The sequence below is a fragment of the Macrobrachium nipponense genome, chromosome 11, assembly GCF_015104395.2.
Source record: "Macrobrachium nipponense isolate FS-2020 chromosome 11, ASM1510439v2, whole genome shotgun sequence".
In the NCBI taxonomy this organism is placed as follows: Eukaryota; Metazoa; Arthropoda; class Malacostraca; order Decapoda; family Palaemonidae; genus Macrobrachium; species Macrobrachium nipponense.
The window spans coordinates 85328403-85348296 of record NC_061087.1 but is presented as its reverse complement, the minus strand read 5'-3'; the positions used below and the strand labels follow the sequence as shown (position 1 = coordinate 85348296).

Here is a 19894-nt window from a genome sequence, read left to right as displayed (position 1 = left end):
ATCAGGAACCATTCCCATTTTCTATTCATATTTTTTTCTGTCGCCGGTCGGTAAACACCTGTTTACAGACCTCCGCCCAGGATTTTTGGATTTGACTCGTTATAAGTATCTGGATTGACTTTTGGTTTTGACTCTGGATTGTTGGATTGGCATACGCGATAGTGGACTGTTTTTGAATTTTGGATTGGCTTTTCTCTGAACGTGATGTCGGGATCAAGTTCAGTGAGCTTCAGAGTGTGTGTGAGAAGTGATTGCAAGGTGAGGCTACCGAAATCATCGGTAGACCCCCACACAGTATGTATGGGGTGTAGGGGGCATGTTTGTTTGCTGGTTGATCGTTGCATTGAATGCAAAAGTTTGACTGAGGATGAATGGAAGGTGTATGAATCCTATCGGCGTAAGTTGGAGCGCGATAGGATCAGGAGGTCTTCCTCTAAGAGCGGTTCTACGAAAGGTAAGGGAAGTAACATTTCGCCTATATTAACACCAGTAGAATTTGCTTCACCTAATCCTGTGTTGTTGCCTGAGGGCCCTAGTTCTGTGTCTGGAGAAGGTAATGCCTTTCTCTGATTCTAGAGTCGTTACGTACTCTAGAGTCCAAAGTGTTGGCCCTTGAAAACGGCTCGAATAAAGTGTGTGATCGTGCCCCTAGTGTTGTGGAGGGGGCGTCAGATCGGCCCACCCTAATGCCTCTAGGTCTAGACCTCTGTCGGACTCCCAGACCTCAGGGAGTGGGCATGTCGAAAGCCGCAAGAGGGTTACGGGGGCTCCCCACCGATCTGGCGTCCTTCGGCAGGACCTGTTGCTGCTTCCCAGGCTGCCAAGGAGCGTGCTCAGGCTCGCATCCTTAAGGACTGTTTTTCGTCCTCCGAGGCGCCCTCCCCGCGCAAGGGGCTGGAGCGCCCGGAGTGACTCGCGTCCGCTGAAAAAAGGACTTTTCCTAGGGAGGACGCTTTACGTCCCCTCTCTCCGCTCTCGTTGCGGTCTTCGCCTGCGTCGTATGACGCGTTTCCTCCACAGAAGAGAGGTAGGACGTCGTCCGAGGACGACGCTGAGAAACGCTTCTCTCGCGCCTCGGAGAGGCAGGTTGCTGTTCCTTTGAGAAGGAAGGAGGCGTCCCCCCGCCCCTCGTCCCTTCCCGCAGGCGCAGCCCCTTCAACCGCCTCTCGGTTCTTCACCTACGAAGAGCATTCTTGCGTCGCTTCAAGACCAATTGTCGGCCTTGATGGCTCGGAAGACTCGCCCAGCAGCAGTTGAGCCTAAACGAAGGAAGGACGCTAGACTGCCTGTCAAGAGGACGAGGCAGTCTCCTTCTCCGTCTCCTCGTTCGTCTCTGTCTCCACCCGTACTGTCAGGACGCCTTTGAGGACGCTCGACAGGACGCCTTGGAGGACGCTTTTGATGACGCTCGGCAGGACGTTTTCGAAGACGCTCGTCGGGATGATGTGCTTGACGCTTTGCCTGCGGAGAAGACTTTCGAGAGCGCTCAGAAGGACGCTTTGAAAGCGAAAGCAGGACGCTTGAGCGTGAGAAGTAAAGGACGCTCCTCGTGAGAGACTAAGAATAACCTCTCTTGACGCGCAGCGCGGTCAGGACGCTCGTCGTGGTTCGAGCTCTAGAGATCGACAGAAGGTCGTCGCTTTGAAGAGACTGATTTTAGTCTTCCTCGAAAGCCTTTGTTGAAGGCTAGACCCGTTGGGCGCACGCCCTCTCCAGAGGTTCAATCTCCTTTGCCTCTTCGGGAGGAAGGAGAGTTTAGTAGTCCAGCGGATTCAGTGGAGGAAGAAACAGCCGTCAGAGTCGTCAGTCTCCGACTACAAGGTGCTGGTTCGCCTTTACGTTCCTTGTTTGGCGAGAAGTTCCAGCCTGCAGCTCCTAAGTCTCCTCCCTCTCAGTTTTCGTCTTCGAAGTCGAGCAAGGTTTCGGAAGTGGTGGAGATGAAGACTTCCTTGTCCACTAAGAGGAGCATTCAAGAAATTGCAAGATTGGATGGAACGTCGGAAGGATCAGGGCAAGTCGACTTTCGCCCTTCCTCCTTCAAGACTCAGTGGGAAAGGCGGCATTTGGTACGAGACCAAGGCGGAAGTAGGAGTTAAGATCCCTTCTTCTTCACAAGGGGACTTTGCTAGTCTGGTGGACGCCAGAAGAGATCACTGTTATCGTCAGCTAAGATTTCATGGACCCCAACGGAGATCGACCATCACATGAAAGGTCTGTAAGACTCTGGAAGTCTTTAACTTCCTAGACTGGTGCCTAGGAGTCCTGGATCTTCAATCTAGGAGTCCTGATTCTTTGAGTCTGGGGGAGCTGTCCAATGTGTTGTCATGCATGGACAAGGCCGTCAGGGATGGTTCGGAAGAGTTAGTGTCTCATTTCGGCACTGCTTTCCTCAAGAAGAGAGCGCTGTTCTGCAATTTTTACGACGAGGTCTGTTTCCGCATCGCAGAAGGCAGAGCTTCTCTTTGCACCTCTTTCGAGCCATCTCTTCCCCCAGGCTATGGTAAGGGACCTGGCAGTGAGCCTACAAAGAGAAAGGTTACCCAGGGATCCCTAGCCCAGTCTTCAAGACGTCCCGCAGTCCCTACCAAACGTCGCGTCTCTGGACGAACCTCCTAGGAAGGTTAAGCCCTTTCGTAGCGCTCCTCCCTCGAGAGCTGCTCTCGAGGTGAGAGGACTTGCAAGAGGAAGAGGTTCCTTCCAAACTAAATCCTCTAAGTGGAAAAGAAAGTCCTTCAGATGCCTGTCGGAGCCAGGCTAAAGTTCTTTGCGGGTGCGAGAGAGAGAGATACAGATGCGTGGTCCCTCAAGATAGTGGAACAGGGGTACAAGATCCCCTTTGTGGACCCTCCTCCTCTGTCTACGACTCCCAGAGATCTTTCCCCGTCATATCAAGGGGAGAAACATCAGGTTCTTTTAGATCTTTTGGAACAAATGATCATGAAAAGAGCGGTGGAGCAGGTCTTAGACCTGGGGTCACCAGGATACTACAACAGACTTTTCCTGGTACCAAAGCAGTCGTCGGGGTGGCGTCCAGTCTTGGACGTAAGTCAGCCTGAATCTTTTCGTGGAAAAGGGAAAAAAAAAAAAAAAAAAAAGAAAAAATTCAAGATGGAAACACCTCAGTCGGTTCTAGGAGCCTTAAGACCGGCGACTGGATGGTGTCCTTGGACCTACAGGACGCATACTTTCACGTGCCTATCACCCTCTTTCAAGAAAGTTTCTGAGGTTTATGCTAAGGGACAAAGTTTGGCAATTCCCGAGCCCTTTGTTTCGGTTTAAGCACGGCTCCGATGGTATTTACCATGATCATGAAAAACGTAGCGAGATGGTTACATTCTGCAGGAATAAGAGTGTCCCTGTATCTCGACGATTGGCTTATCAGAGCATCGTCAGAAGAAAGGTGTCTGAAGGAACCTTCACTTCACTTTGGCCTTGGCGAAGTCCCTGGGACTTCTGGTCAACCTCGAAAAGTCGCATTTGACCCTACCACACAGTCCATCGTGGATACTGGGGATTCAGATGGATTCAGTGGCTTTTCGAGCGTTTCCGTCCCAGGAACGACAGCTGCAAGGCTTAGAGAAAGTCTCGGCATTCCTGGGGAAGGAAGCTTGCTCGGCGAGGGAGTGGATGAGTCTGCTGGGAACCATTTCCTCGCTGGAAAAGTTTGTTTCCCTGGGAAGACTACACCTCAGACCTCTCCAGTTTTTCTTAGCAGACGAATGGAGAGTCAGAGAGGATCTGGATGCGACCCTTTTCATCACCAAATCGGTGAAGAACCATCTAAGATGGTGGTTAGATCCTCGGAAGTTTCGAGAGGGGTTGTCCCTAAAGCTTCTGAAGCCCAGACCTAGTGTTGTTTTCCGACGCTTCGGTGTCGGGATGGGGAGCAACACTGGGAGGGGAGGAAGTGTCAGGCACCTGGAGGGGGGAAACAGGTGTCCTGGCACATCAATGTAAAGGAACTAGCGGCGGTTTTTCTGGCGCTACAGTTCTTCCAACAAAAGGTTGCAGAGAAAGTAGTCCAAGGTCAACTCGGACAACACCACAGCCCTTGCGTACCTAAAGAAGCAGGGAGGTACACACTCCCGTCCTCTGTTTTATTTAGCGAGGGAGATTCTGCTGTGGGCAGATGCGAGACGGATAAGGATCCTGACGAGATTTATCGCAGGAGTCCAGAACGTCAGAGCAGACCTTCTCAGCCGACAAGATCAGATCCTGCCGACGGAATGGACGTTGCACCAGGACGTCTGTCGAGAGCTCTGGAGACTGTGGGGGTGTCCGTTAGTCGACCTATTTGCAACGTCGAGAACAAGAGGTTGCCTCTTTATTGCTCTCCTGTGCTGGATCCAGGAGCAGTCGCGATAGACGCTCTGCTCTGGGCTGGACGAACCTGGACTTATATGCCCTTCCCGCCATTCAAGATCATGGGGGAAGTAGTAAGGAAGTTCGCGGCATCGGAGGGGACGAGGTTGACCCTGATCGCCCCGATGTGGCCAGCGAAAGAATGGTTCACAGAGGTAATGTCATTCATTTTTTTTTCATAGACTTTCCGAGGACATTGCCTGGAGGAAAGATCTACTCAGACAGCCCCACTTCGCAAGTATCACCGAAACCCTCTCCGCTCTGGGTCTGACTGCGTTCAGACTATCAAAAAACTGGCCAGAGCGAGAGGTTTTTTCTAAAGCAGCTGCAAAGGCGATCGCCAATGCTAGGAGAAACGTCCCTCGAGAGCTGTTTACCAGTCGAAGTGGGCTTCCTTCAGGGCATGGTGTAGAAAGGAGGGAATTTCCTCTTCCTCTACCTCTGTGAGCCAGATAGCCGATTTCCTGCTATTTTAAGAAATGTGCAGAAGCTGGCGGTCCCCGACATCAAGGGGATATAAGAGCATGCTGTCGGCAGTCTTCCGACACAGAGAACTAGACCTGTCTGATAACAGGGATCTTCACGATCTCCTGAGATCATTTGAGACATCCAAGATACCTCAGGCGAGGCCTCCTTCTTGGAAAACCTGGATTTAGTCTTAGACTGTTAATGTCGAGTCCTTTCGAACCTCTACATGAAGCGTCTCTTTAGGAACTTGACTAAGAAGGCTCTTTTCCTAACTGCTCTGGCGACGGCGAAGAGAGTTAGCGAAATTCAGGCCATTTGTAAGAGAGTGGGCTTCAAAGGGGACAATGCTGTCTGCTCTTTGAGTCCACTTTCTTAGCAAAGAATGAAAACCCGTCGAAACCCTTGGCCAAGGAGCTTTGAAATCAAGGGTTATGACAAGCCTTGTGGGGCCAAGAAACCTGAGAGAGTCCTGTGCCCTGTCAGGGCTCTAAAGTTTTTATGTCCACAAGACTAAAGAAGTACGAGGTCCCTCAGATAATCTCTGGTGTTTGGTTAAACGACCCGATATACCGTTATCCAAGAACGCTTTGGCGTTCTTTCTGAGGGACGTCATTAAAGAGGCTCATTCGTCTTCCATCACAGATCGATTGAGCCTCTTGCGAGTGAAAGCTCACGAGGTCAGAGCTGTTGCAACCTCGCTTGCCTTCCAAAGGAACATGTCGATCAAGGACATCCTTGACGCCACCATTTTGGAGGAGCAATTCAGTATTCGCCTCACACTACTTGAGAGATGTGAGAACGATATACGAGAGACTGTTGTCTCTGTGGCCATACGTTTCTGCAGACACAGTCTTGGGGGCTGAAGGTAGCTCTCTCCCTATCCCTTAGTTAGGTTTAGGTTAGTTTTTTAGTTGAAGTGTTTTTTGGTTGTGGTGAGGCATTGGTGAAGACCTCCCATCTTTTAGCTTAGTGTTCAGGGGGTCTTTGTTAGTTGGTCAGGTGGTGGTCAGTTGCTTCGTTGCCCTCATTTGTATGGCTCTATGCTCTTGTCACATTGAGGTCACGTCCCCGTTGACAGAGCATTCAGAGCGCACCAGCACTACAGGTCTCCACCTGGCTGGCAACTCTGATTAAGCACAAGCAGGCTGTAGTGACAGTAATCACAGAGTCTACTTTGCTAACAGGTGAGGAACCAAGGTGTATATCATCTACTTAATTTAAGTTTCCTACAAATCCCTATTCTGTCTCTTCCCACCATCCGAAGGTGGGATTCAGCTATATATATCTGCCAAGTAAGTCTCATGAACAAAATGTTATTGTTATAATACAAGTTAAGTTTGTTCATACTTACCCTGGCAGATATATATAATTAAGTGCCCACCCACCTCCCCTCAGGATACAGTGGCACTGATAAAATATGAATAGAAAATGGGAATGGTTCCTGATATCCGCCTCCCAGCGGCGGGAATGGGGTACTACCACCTGGCCGCCCACTGCGTGTGCCGCGAGTTTTTGAAATTCTGTCGACTTCGGAGAATACAGCTATATATATCTCGCCAGGTAAGTATGAACAAACTTAATTGTATTATAACAATAACATATTTCCTTACAGAACCCTCTAGCTCCAAGGAAACCTCTCACGCCCCTCCAGTAAGTGGGATAGGTAGGGCATTGACAAATAAATTAAAAAATTGGCAAAAACTCCCAAATTCTTCTTTGCATGCAACTTGATCAGTAAGGGTGTGAGACTCCCAACCAACTAAAAATTAAAGGCTCAAAACGGAACTTTGAAACAAGATTAGGGGTTGATAGATATTATTCTTCTAGCAAGAGAATAATACTAGAGAGAGGAATGTAACAGATTACTAGACCTAGGGGTAATAGAACAAATTAACAGAAATTCTTTCTTACTACTAAACCACCATATTTTACAAGCTTAAACCCGATGGGAGCATTCGCCTAATCTTCGATATGAAATGCCTTAATACTATGATCAAGAAACCTTCTTTCTCTATGCTGAAACCTAAAACTATATTCCCTTATTTGCATTTAAACAACTGGGCATGTAGACTTGATTTAAAGGAGTCTCTTATTGGCATGTCCCTCTTCATTCAAGTGCTCAAAGATTCTTAACGTTCAAATTAGGAAAGCGTAAATTCAAATGGACGGTTGTTCCCTTCGGGTTAAAGACAGCTCCCTACATCTTTTCCAAACTAATGTTCACAGTAGTTAAATACATTAGGAAGAAATATAATATACTCATCTTTAACCCTACTTAGGATGATATACCTCATATTGGCAGCGGACTTTCACAAATGCGAGGCTCACATCCAAATAGTCATTGAAGTCCTCACGGAGCTGGGTTGGTAAATATTCTATTAAAAAGTCTGTTATTCATCCAGTGCAAAAGATAGAGTTCCTGGAGTTCATTATAACTTGGAGAACAAAACAATGAGACCAATGCAGAAAAAACATTGATAAATGTATCAGGCTTGCCAATACAGTATCCAACTTGAACAGATCTGACCTCAAATTATATCAAAGATTGATAGGATCACTTAACTTCTGTTCCTTACTTACTCCTTTTATGGTCAGATACCCATCTTAAAATTCCTTTGCGACAGATTTCCACAGATATTTTGCTAAAGGATTATAGAATCATTCCTCCTTCTTTCAAATCCTTTCTAGAAGAATGGTGAAACAGACTAACATGTATAGTGAAATAAACATTCCTAATAATCAAGTAGATCTAGAACTATTCACAGATGCATCCAACTTTGGCTGAGGTGGAGCATTAGTAGGAGAACATGGCATACTTTCAACTAATAATACATGGCTACAAAATGAGAATACTCTGCACATTAACATTAGAGAACTACTTGCATGCATTTACTGTATAAAACACTTCAGAGACAAACTAAGAAACAAAGTAGTACTAATTCACATAGATTCACAAGTAACAAACTGTTGGGTAAAAAAACATGGTAGCATTAGGAACAAATCGGCCCAGGAGGCCATCAAAGTGTTACTAAACATCAAAGGAAAATACAACATAGACATTCAAACTAAATGGATTAAAGGGAAAAGCAATGTGATGGCTGATTCCCTATCGAGAGACTTCGGTTCCATACATCCAGAAGCCACTCTTGACGATAATCTATTCAATTTGATTTGCACAGATATGAATTTCTCTCCTGAAATAGACCTTTTCACCAATGGCTTTAATTCTAAATGTAAAAGATTTTGTTCTTCCATACCCAACACAAAAGCAATCATTGTGCTGATTCGTCAGCACAATGACCTCGGGGAGATCGCCGTCGGGACCGTCGCCGCTGCTCTCGGTCTAGCCGCTCTCCCTAGGAAAACCGCACGACTAGGCCTGTGGCTCGATTGCCAGTGATCTCCTGAAGGCAGGAAAACCGCTGGTCCAGACCTGCAACTCAACCATCACCGTGGTTGATGATCGCCAACCGCTGGTCAAGACCAGCAACTTGACCATTACTGCGGTTGATGATCGCCTACAGTCCTCCCAGCCTACCGGTTCTGCTGGTAGGCAGGGGAGGAGCTCTCATAACAGCTCCCCTGACACAAGACCGACGCTCCGTTCCTTGGTCCAGCTTTTCTCCACAAGAAGCCGCTGGTCCAGACCTGCAGCTTGATCGTCACTGTTGGTTGGCGATCGCCTGCAGTCCTCCCAGCCCTACTAGCATGCTAGTAGGAAGGGTAGGAGCATCAGGTCTCCCTCACTTATCCCTTCAACCTCCTTAGACTACACTGGGAGGAACGAGGCAAGCAGGAGTGACCGTGAGGGTGGGGGCCTGGCGAGGACGAATGACGCTTCCCAGACTTGGAGGGACCATCACCGCTGTTCACGTGACGGTCCGTCTGGACCACGCATTCAAGAGAACAGGGCGTGCTCCCTCTTCGGTCCTCTTGAGAGGTTTCGGCCTCGACAAGGACTGGGACGCATCGGAGGACGGTATCGGCTCTCTCCTGTCAGGTGCTTGATCAGCCCCACCCAGACAACGTTCACGGTGGCGGCAGACGCTTAACCTACAGTATGAGTTCGTAACCATCCTCGGGAAAACGTTTTCTCCTGATGATAACGTTTTCCCAGACTCTGAGAGGCCATCGCCGCTAGGTGATGGCTGCTCGTACTTGCTTCTCCAACTGCTAGTTCTGGTGGGAAGGCGAGCGAGTATCCAATTCCTCCCCCATTCCCTCTCCTTATGGCTATGAGGGAAAGGGGCGGGATCCTGCAGAGCGTTCTCTGTAGGATTCCACGTTGGGGACTGCGTTCCTGGGGGGGACCTTCGGGTCCTACCGGACCTAAGTCCCCGTCATTTAGGAAGGATCCTGCCCCATCCTCAATTTCTACGGGAATCGAGAGGACCACCAACCGATGATCGTCTGATGAATTCGGTGGGAGTTTCGCCGAGCGCTTAGAATTCTTCTGAATTTCTAGCACTCTCTGAGTGTTCTGGTTTTTTTACGATCTGCAAACACTTGGGCGAAACCATGGTCCAGAGCGGGCTAGACGAGAATCCTGGATAATTGTTACTACGATTATCGGGAATCTCGCCGAATGCTCGAATTCCTGGAATTTCTAACGCTCGGAAGAAGCACTGCTGCTGAAGGAAGAATATCTCACAGTAGGCGGCCAACCCTGGGATAGAGAAGAACGGACGGGGACATCCAGTTTGGCTTGAACTATCGTCTTCGGTATTGTGTTACCACCATTGAAGCTTTCCTTCGGGGAAGACTTCTCCTTCACTCTCTAGACTAGAGAATGAAGGCGGTCGATCTCCAATCCTTATTCTCATTCCTCGAGAGGAAAAGAATTTAGGGTGGAGGTTGTTGTACAGAAACCTACAAATATACTACGTATATTACCCTCGCGACATGATTCTGTTAAGCAGTTGAATTGTCCGGGTTGTAGGCGCATACCGTAGTTAACTCTACGGATTGTGACCGAGACGAATATTATCTTAATTGAACTGCAACTCGGGGCTGCCTGCAACCTCCCAGGAGTTACCAGTTTCGATTTTAGATACTTGGTATTGTCACGACAACACCAAATCAGCTTTTGTATTTACCGAAATCCGTTTCGTTTAGATATAATTGCTCGAGCATATTTTTTTTATGCTTGATGGTTCTAGCCGAATGCATTCCTTCGTGGAATGGATTACCTGGTAACTCAGGATGACGAGTCAGCGAGAGCTACTGGGTATTGAACTGCCTGACAGCAGCTCAGTATCAGCGGGCTCTCCGAGGTGCACGGTCGGTTATGTCTCTCTCCCCTGCTTTGATTGACTACCGAACCGTATCTCTGCCCAACAATCACGGACTTAGGTCTCTGATTAACGGGGATTCTCGCATACATGAATGACCATCTACTGCTGTGACGCTCGATTTCATCGCCTTCGACATTGCGAGAATTTTCAACAGAGATATCTCTTGGACTCTTTCATCTTTCTGTTTACCGCACGGTAACAGAAGTCTGAACTAGTCTACCGCTGCATCGCACTGCGATAATGCGAATGATTTTTGCAGACATCTGAGTTTGTCTTCAAATATCTTGTATTTGTAGGTGTGCAATTGTTCATTGTTCACCCCCGAATTAACAGATGTATCAGAAGACATCGCCTACTCCCCGACCTGATAGCTCTACTTCCAAATGTTCAGCCCATGAGAAGCAGTTCTACAGGCAGTACTTCCCTGTGTTTTCATTACTGAAAAGCGCTCCGCTTTCATTGCAACTACGACTCCTCACCAGACAGCAATGGAATAGCGGTTAGCGTTTTCAGTCATTTGTAAGCACAGTTTCAGAATCTTGAGAATCCTTCTCTCGATTCGGCTATGAAGACGTAGGTTGCATTCTCTGTCCACCTTCGTCTTCAACGGCACAGTGTTGTTTCTCCTTAGCTGAGATTCAACTATACTATGAGATGTCTTGCCATCAGGGACCTCGGTCTCTAGAAGGCAATTGACTTTCGCCTGTTGGGCACATGCCTTAAGAGAATCATCACCTCACCGGCTGGCATCGGTGACAAACAAATACGATTTGTTTAGTCTCTCGGCATAACCCTTTTAGGGCGAAGGTCACGTGACTTGCTCGGATGCTTGGACAATTTGGCTCCTACCTAACGCAGTCAGTCGGCAGCTGTCAGAGCGCCCGAGTCAGTTACGAACTTCACTGTGGACTTAGTTCAGTTGTACCAGATCAATCTTTTCTTCGTCCTAATGGCTTGTCCCAGTACCCTTACCTTCGACACCCACCATGGAGTGTCGGTGTCCTATTCACTACCGAGAAGAAGAACTTCACTGCATGGGGATAGGAGAATGCGAGGCACTTCGCTGCAGACGGATAGACCAGTATGGCACTGAAGTCGAGAAGAGGGATAGGTCATGTGACTATTCCCTTCTTTTCCTCTGAGGTAACTGCATGACTATTCCTGTGAAGTCAAGCATCCAAGGGATGGGGATCCGTGACACTCGATTTCGTGCCGAACTTCATAGCGAAGACTCAGAACCCTTCGGTCCCTGACGATCGGTTAGAGTCCTTCACAATCCCCTCCCTAATGGACTTCACCGCCTTCGATGCGGAGGAGATGCTGCTTTGTCCTGTGAGGGCGCGACGGCGCTATCTGAAGAAACTTGACACCCCAGGCTGAGTGTTGAAGCCTCTTCGTCAGCACCAGGATGACCTAAGAGAAGTACATTCACTCGCGTTCCGCAAGAACTTCTCCGTGGAACAGGTACTGAAGGCAGGGGTCTGGTACAACCAGACCACATGCACCTCCTTCTACCTTAGGGATATTGCCCACAGGTCCTTGGATCGTTGTCCTTGGGACCCATGTTGGCTGCTCAACACGTTGTGTAGCTAACCCAGACCCTCGCAGGCTGAACAGCATCGAGTCCTGGTGTGACTGTAAGAATATATGAGTGAATGAGGGTGTGACTGGCTCCTCTTCGCATCTTTTTCTCCCCCTCTACCTGTGGGTAGAAGGATACGGTCGTCACCTTGCTGGATAAGGACGAGATGCAGGTGAGCTACTCGACAGAGCCCCATCCTATCCCTTTCACTAGGGATGGGAGCGAATATCCACCACTTCCCCTAACAAGGGGGGGGGGGGGGGGGGGGGGGAAGTGGATTCCAACAAGAGACAAATCCATAACTTTATGTTGTCTCTAGCAAACAGGAACAAGTTCTTGCTTGCTGGTACGAAGAGATACGCTTGCCTCTCTCTTAGTACTTGTTCCAGAGGTCTGACCATTGATCCTGCGGTGCACACCCCGATCAATTGGACAGAGGCTTGGATCCCTCCCTCGCTCTTACGACCAGGGAGGCTTCCAAGGTTTGGCGAACACCAGTCTGTTCACAAAAGACTTCCTCCCACCAAGAAGTGAGTTTGGACAAGCAGTTAACTACCGAACTCCCTTGTTCGAAAGCTTACGACCATCCAGCTGCCGCTAGTTACCTTCCTATTGTAAAAGGACCTCAGGTTTGTATAGTTAGGAAAAATGCAATTTTGGACAAATTGCTATTTTTAAAAGATAGATAGAAAAGATGCCAATTATTCGTTGTTTGTAATTATACATAGTCATCAGCTGCCAATGTCGGAACGAAGCAAATTCTCGTTTCGTGTCAATTTTTTTTTTTTTTTTGCTTTATTATAAATAAATAAAGAAAATCTTTTGCTTTATTAATAAAAAAATTTTTTGCTTTACTAATAAATACATACTGTGCTATATCTTTATGGCGACGGCCGTCGTCTGCAGCGCTGATGTGCAGGTGATTTGAAAACAATACTCAGACGCCAGTACGCGTTAAATCTGAATTTGTATGTTCTTTAAACATTTTTAAATATTTTCTAGCTCGTGGTAAATCGAAAACACATTAATTAAGCACATTAATTGAGAGGTTACTGTATCAAAATTTTTAGTTAACTAATTATGGAAGTTTGGTAAAAAAATATGCTTGTGTCCACATTGTACTTTTGTAGTTGTCAAAGTGACTTTTAAGAGTGAACATCTAGGGAAGCATTTTGGGACAGCCAAATGTTGACTGTTGAAGCACAGTAAGTAACAGAACTCTGTAATAGTAATCTGCCCACTTTGGCTGTTGGCCTTTCATATATGTACGTTTTTATAGCTGTGAACTCACTGTTGGTTTTACTGTTTTTTTTGACAGGACCAACCTGTGAATAATCATCATTTGGATCGTTCTGGAAGTCCCTCAACCAGACTACACCGTTGGGATAATCACAGGTATGGTACTAGTTGTATGTATGTACAGATCAGTGTTATTTATTTTTTAGTAATATGTACTGTTTTTCTTATATTAGGATAATGAGAAAATGCATTCTTTTTTGTTTTATAAATCTTCTGGGTTTGTTTCTAAAATTATGGCAGATATCATGATGGTAATCATAGAGGAGACTGTTATGGAAGTCCTAATAGAAACCACCCAAGGCTGTATGATCAGAATAGGACTCCGCCTCATAGATATCATGAAATTAGACAACGACATGACAGCTATGGGAGTCCTGGTAATCACAGAGTTGGCAGTTATGATCGTGGTTACAGCAATAGCCCACGGAACCATCATCACATACGGGATATGTCCAAGGATCACAAAGAATTACGTGCAAATGGTCCAAGACACATGAATACGTCCATGGTTGGTCATAGTGGTGGGGCACCAGATACAGAAACTCCAGATTATCCTCCTAGTCCAGAAGTGTTAGCAGAACTTGAAGAGCAGTTTTTATATCCCCTCAAAAAGGTAAAATAAATTTTGCAACTAATGTGCAAGTGAAACACCTTATTTAATGTTGAATTGCCCCTTTTGGAGTTGAAAGTTTGATAAAAACTGGAATACGTATTGTTACTGTTCTGTTACAGCATGTTTTAATGTTTAGGTGGTAACAGTTTTTCATCACATTTATTTTCTTTTTATATTTTTTTGTCTACAGAAGTCCCTGAAGTTTCCAAAAGCCAAATATTTTTGCCGGTTATGTGATTACCATTGTGACTCATTAGCAGTGTGTAGAAAACATATAATGGATAATAGGCACAGAAAGTTGAAAGAGGTAAGATTTTTAATCTCGCACAGCTCTTCTTTTATTGTTTTACTCTTCATGCAATCCCTTTGGTCTCTTGCCACTTGGTTGCTTAACTTCTTGAAGTTTATGTTGCTATGTTTTCAAATCTCATTTAAGAACAAATCCTTCAGGTGGCCCCTAGAAGAGTCTAGTGGATTGACTGGTGCTATTGTTAAACAATCTCTCTCTCTCTCTCTCTCTCTCTCTCTCTCTCTCTCTCTCTCTCTCTCTCTCTCTCTCTCTCTCTCTCTCTCTCTCTCTGGTTGCAAATGATTGTTTGATTTACAGATGTTAGAACTGGCTTATTAGAGTACTAATTAGAAATTAATGCCGATTTTATCCTGTTGAAATACAAACCATTGCTTTATATGTGGTATTATTCCTTTGCACAAGCTGGAAATGGTCAGTGGAGCTTGGTAACAAAATGGTTAATTGGTGGTAGTGGGTTTAAATGTGGGATAACTACCAGGCATCTACTGTAATCCACCCTATAGAGAAGTAGTGCTGTTAGTGAACCTCACTTAGTGCACTCTTAGGTATTACTTGAGATTCTATCAAGTGTCCCTTCAGCCCTTAGCCACAGCCCCTTTTATTCCTTTTACTGTACTACCTCCATTCATATTCTCTTCCATCTTACTTTCCACCCTCTCCTAACAGTTGTTTCATAATGGAAGTGTGAGGGTTTTCCTCCTGTTACACCTTTCAAATTTTTTGTATTCTAAGGTCTATATTCCATTCCTTTCCTGTTGTTATCAAGCATTTTCCCCCTTTGGCTGTGGTTGTGGTAAGATGTTGCTGCACATTTTACAATTGACTTGATGAAGCCCCATTTTGCTGTGTGAGTCTTTTGAAGTTGGATTTTGCCCAATGGAAAAGTGTTTGTGAGCAATGAAGGTGTGTAGGAAGTGAGGTGTGTAGTTGCTTGTTGTTCACCTCATTGTATGTCGTTTCCCACCAGTTTTCTTCTTTCTTCTGGTGTAGGACCTGCTGCCCTAGCTTTCCCTTCAAGGGCTGTGGTGGTTGGTCTCCTTTGCCATGGAAGATTCTTTGGCAGGAAGCATTGGTATGCTAAAAGGTGTTTAGTGGTATCCTTCTCGGCTGAATACTCTGTTGTTTACACTCCTGAACCATTTTGGTGTGTTTCTGCTGGACTGCCTTTCCTCTGTTGCTTGTTCTTTTCTGGCTCACTCAGAGTGGGGCTTACCCATGAAGTAACAACCTGTGACTGTGTGATGATCTACCCAGGTAAGAGCATACACACAGATCTGTGCTCCTGCCCCAGCTGCATTGGCCATTCCAGGTATGTTGGACTTGGAATACAGTATCTTGAAAAGATGTGGCCTTGGCTGAGGAATCTTTTGTTTCAGTTCTTCTATGTAGAACCTCTAACCATGATTGTTTAAGTTGCACAGACTGGTGGCACTTTAGTATATGAGGCTGACGGAGAAGAAGGGGCCAATAGAGGATTGTCTTTGGGTGTTTCAACAAGAATAGATAGCAAAACAGAATACCATTTGGTGTGGCCAGTGAGGAATCACCAGGGACATTCGGATAACCAGAGTTTTCGACATTTTACTGAGAACAAACTTTAATGGCAGAACTGTGCATGTGATGTCTGGCTGCTTTGGGAGTCCTCAACTGCCAAGGAGCACTAATTTTGCGGTAGGGTCTCTCAACAGTTGGAGCTTCTCTTGAGTAGATAGCAGACTTCACTTTAGTTATGACAACCTCTTCTCAGTCCCTGTAGTGACAGCCTAAGTGCAGAGCAGGTCTACTGACTGAAGAGTGTGAATGTGCATTCATCATTAAGAATTTTCTATGTTCATGAGGGCCTGTGAACAGGCTTACCCATTTTGGAAACTACAACCCCCAGAGAGGGATGTGATTTTCATGTGTTGGCAAGTTATAATGCTTCATATTGTTTCCAGTTTTCATACATTCAACTTCCCTGTCAGATATATACTTAGCTATAGACTCCGTCGTCCCTGACAGAAATTCAAATTTCGCGGCACACACTACAGGTAGGTCAGGTGATCCCGCCGCCTGCCGCTGGGTGGCAGGAATAGGAACTGTTACCGTTTTAAGCCAGATTTTTCTCTGTCGCGGTACTAGTAACATCGTTGCTAGTTCCTCCTGACTTGAATTTCGAATTTCATTACGCCGTTGATCTTTTGGACTGCTATTTGGTGACGTATTGGATCTTTGGTTTGGCATACGCTATTGTGGACTGTTTTTTGGATTTGGCTTTGGAATTTCTCATAATGTCTGACGTGTCGATTTCGTTCAGTGTGTGTGAATGAGAATTGTTTTGTGAGACTGCCGAAAGCTTCGGTGGATCCTCACACCACTTGTAAAAATTGTAGAGGGAATGTATGCTCTCAATTGAATACATGTGATGAGTGCAAGAATTTGAATGAGGAGGAATGGAAGTTGCTTAATTCCTACCTAAGAAAGTTGGAGAGAGATAGGGCTAGAAAAGCCTCTTCCAAGAGTGTAAGTAGGTCGGTCTCTAACGAGCCAGTTAGCGGACCATTGCCTATTGATAACCCTATTGTTTCCTCCCATACAGCTTTACCTTCCCGATTATCGGACTCGGCAAGCTCAACATCTGAAATTGCGAGTCTGAAAGCTTCACTTAAACATATGGAACAAAAATTAAAGAACTGGAAGGTCGTGCAGTGAAAGTGTTCCCAGTGAAGTGGTAGGGTGCGTCTGATCGGCTCTGTCTCGCTCCAGGCCTAGACCTCTTTCAAGCTCCCAAGACCAGTGGAGAAGGAATGTCGAAAGCTGCAGGGAGGTTTCAGAGAATCCCCACCGGTCAGCGTCCCCTCGGCAGATCCTGTAGTTACGTCCCGGGCTGCCAAGGATAGTCGTTGGAAAGACGTCCTGAAACAGTGTTTTTCTTCGTCTGATTCCTCATCTAGAAAAGGATGGAGTTCAGATAGATTGTCGAGACCTTCGAAGAGAACTTGGAAGTCTCCTTCATTCGACTCAAGCCCTGAAGAATTTCCGGAAGAATATCCTCCGGAAAAGAGGAAGAAGAATGTATATTCAGAAGCTCTCTCCTGCATCGGAGGTTGGAAAGAGAGACGTAGCTACGAAGATGTTAGAGGATATGCAGAAAAGATATCTTCCCTAGTAGGAGTTCTTAAATCTGATCCGCCTAGAAGGAAGGATAGATTTCTCCCTATCAAAAGATCCCGTCCTATAAAACTATCTGAGAGCTCGGACGAGGCGCCTGCCAGAAGCCTGGCGCCAGCCAGACGTCAGGCTACTGTCAAGCGCAAAACGCCGTCAAGGCGACAAGATGTATATAGGGAACTTCCTACTAGAAAGAAAGCACATGAGATGTCCGAATCGAGGAGTAAAATTGGAACTCCCGAAATCGGACGAACTCCTGAAATGAAGCGCAAAGAGCCTGAAGCGCCTGAAGGGAGGCGCAAAGTAACTGAAGATCCTGGAACTCTTTTGGCGAGGCGAAAAGAGTCTGGAGCGCCTGAAATGAGGCGTAAAGCTCCTCAAGTAAAGGAAATGAGCCTGAAGTGGCTAAAAGGAAATATTTAACTCCTGGAGAGCCTAGAGCGCCTGATATGAAACATAGAGCGCCTGGAGAGCCTAGAACGCCTCAAAGGAAAAGCAAAGCGCCTAGGGAGCCTGAGGCGCCTGAAAGAAGAAGCAAAGCGCCTAAAGAGCCTGAGGCTGAAACGAGGCGCAAAGGCGCCTGAAAGAGCCATGAAAGCGTCCGAATGAGGCTCAAGGCGCCTGAAAAGCCTGAAGCGGCTGAAAACAAGACGTAAAGCGTCTAGAGCGCCTGAAAGCAGGCGCAAGGATTTGTACAATCCAGAATACAATTTGGATGAGTTATCGGAGTTTGAAGCGGACTTGGAGGCTCCTCTTTGGGATTTTTCTCAAGATCAATTTTCCCCTGACAGGGTATCTAGGTGTCGCACAGGTGATCGTAGCCCCTGTCGGGAGGGAATTGATCATGAAAAAAAGCGAACGACATTTAAGGACTTCTCCTGGTAGGGACGAAAGTTGTCGCACAGGCGACCGTCGTCCTTGTCAGGAGGTCCTTAGGGTAAAAGGACAACATCGGCCTTCTCCTGGCAGGGACTCAAGATGTCGCACAAGCGACCGTAGCCCTTGTCAGGTTGCAGCCGGTGTTGCTGCAAGCCCTGTGCATTCCCGAGAGGGGAGTCCTCCGGTCGCACACTCTTCCCGAATAAAATCAACCGGAATTAGAGGATGTTTCGGATCTCTGAGAAAACAAGGGGGGCAGGTCTTTCTGCTTATAAGATATTAGCAGCCCTCTTGTTTAAAAGAATTTGGAGAGTCTCTGAGTCCTGCTGCCCCTCCTTCTCCTCGGTCTTTATTTTCGAGTACGAAGGCTGCGAAGTCTTCCTCTTTCTTGAAGATGCAACCGCCGACCATTTCAATGAAGAGGGCTTTTGCAGTCGGTCGGAAATTGGCTTAAAAACCAAGGAGGAGGCGGGGAAGACTGTGTTTACCTGTCCCCCTTCCAGGCTATCAGGGAAGAGAGGGATTTGGTATAGCACAGGAGAATCTATGGGACTTTCTCTTCCCTCATCTGCTGAAGCGGACTTCTCGACCTTGGTGGATTCGGCAAGGAGGCATGCACTTTCCATCGGCCAAAACAAGCTGGACAATGTCTGAAATGGACCATCTCCTCAGGGAATATTCCATGTTGGAAGTTTTTTAAACTTCCTAATTGGTCCCCTTGGGGCTTTGGCCAACAAGACTCAAGACCCTCAGTTTTTGGAACCAGAAGTCTTGCATAGTGTTTTGGCATGCATGGACAGGCAGTGCAGGACGGCGGATCGGCTGAAGTGGCATCCTTGTTCGGGACAGGAGTATTAAAGAAGAGTGGGCTGTCTTTGGTTCATTTCTTACACAAAGCAGTCTCTCCAGTACAGAGGGCTTCTCTTTTATACGCCCCTCTGTCTAAACAGCTGTTTCCTTCTCAGTTGGTAAAGGACATTTCCCATACGCTTACTGAGAAGGCAACACAGGATTTGCTGGTACATTCTGCTAAGAAGCCTAGGCCAGCTGCTTCTGTCCTCGAAGAGGGAGCCAAGACCTGCCCAACAGCTCTTTCGAGGTAGAGCTTTTAGCCGAGCCCCAAGGAAGAGAGGAGGAGAGGAAAAGAGGAAGATCTTCCATTAGAGTTCCAAAGAAGAACGCAAAATGAGATTCCAGTCCTCCAATCACCAGTAGGGGCCAGACTTCTGGGATTCTCGGAAGCATGGGCTTCAATGAAAGCAGATTCTTGGTCCCTGCAAGTGCTGAGGAAAGGATACCTCATCCCCTTCAAGAACAGACCTCCATTGACGACGACTCCGAGGGAGCTGTCAGCGAGATACAAAGACCCTGTAAAGAGAGAGATCCTTCTTGGGCTGGTGCAGCAAATGTTGGAGAAGGAGGCCATCGAGGTAGTACAGGATCCGCACTCCCAAGGTTTTACAATCGCCTATTTTTGGGTGCCGAAAGCCTCGGGGGGGGTGTGGAGGCCTGTCCTGGACGTGAGTGCATTGAATCGCTTCGTGGAGAAGACAAAGTTCTCCATGGAGAACTCCAACTCGGTTCTCTCTGCTCTCCGTCCAGGAGATTGGATGGTCTCCCTCGACCTGCAGATGCATACTTTCCACGTCCCCCTGCATCATTCGTCGAAGAAAATATCTTCGATTCATGGTGCAGGGAAGGATTTATCAGTTCAGGGCTTTGTGTTTCGGCCTCTCGACGGCTCCTCAGGTGTTTACAGCGTTGATGAGAAACGTAGCAAGATGGCTACATCTGAAGGGGGTGGGGATATCTCTTTACCTAGACGATTGGCTTTATAAGAGCGCAGACAAGACAAAAGTGCTTGGAGGACTTGGAGATAGCTCTTCAATTGACCAGATCTCTCGGATTGCTCGTAAACCTCGAGAAGTCTCACACAA

The 19894-nt window shown here is 46.9% G+C and overlaps 1 protein-coding gene across 4 annotated transcripts in view; it reads left to right on the top strand.

Moving 5' to 3' along the window:
- LOC135206812 (terminal uridylyltransferase 7-like) overlaps positions 1-19894 on the top strand; it is a 294251-nt gene that overhangs the window by 76317 nt on the left and 198040 nt on the right. For all 4 annotated transcript variants that reach the window (XM_064238310.1, XM_064238303.1, XM_064238320.1 and 1 more), the window contains exons 3-5: positions 13025-13101; positions 13246-13618; positions 13809-13925. In XM_064238310.1, the coding sequence (XP_064094380.1) occupies positions 13025-13101; positions 13246-13618; positions 13809-13925 (567 nt within the window). The remainder of the gene's footprint in view (positions 1-13024; positions 13102-13245; positions 13619-13808; positions 13926-19894) is intronic.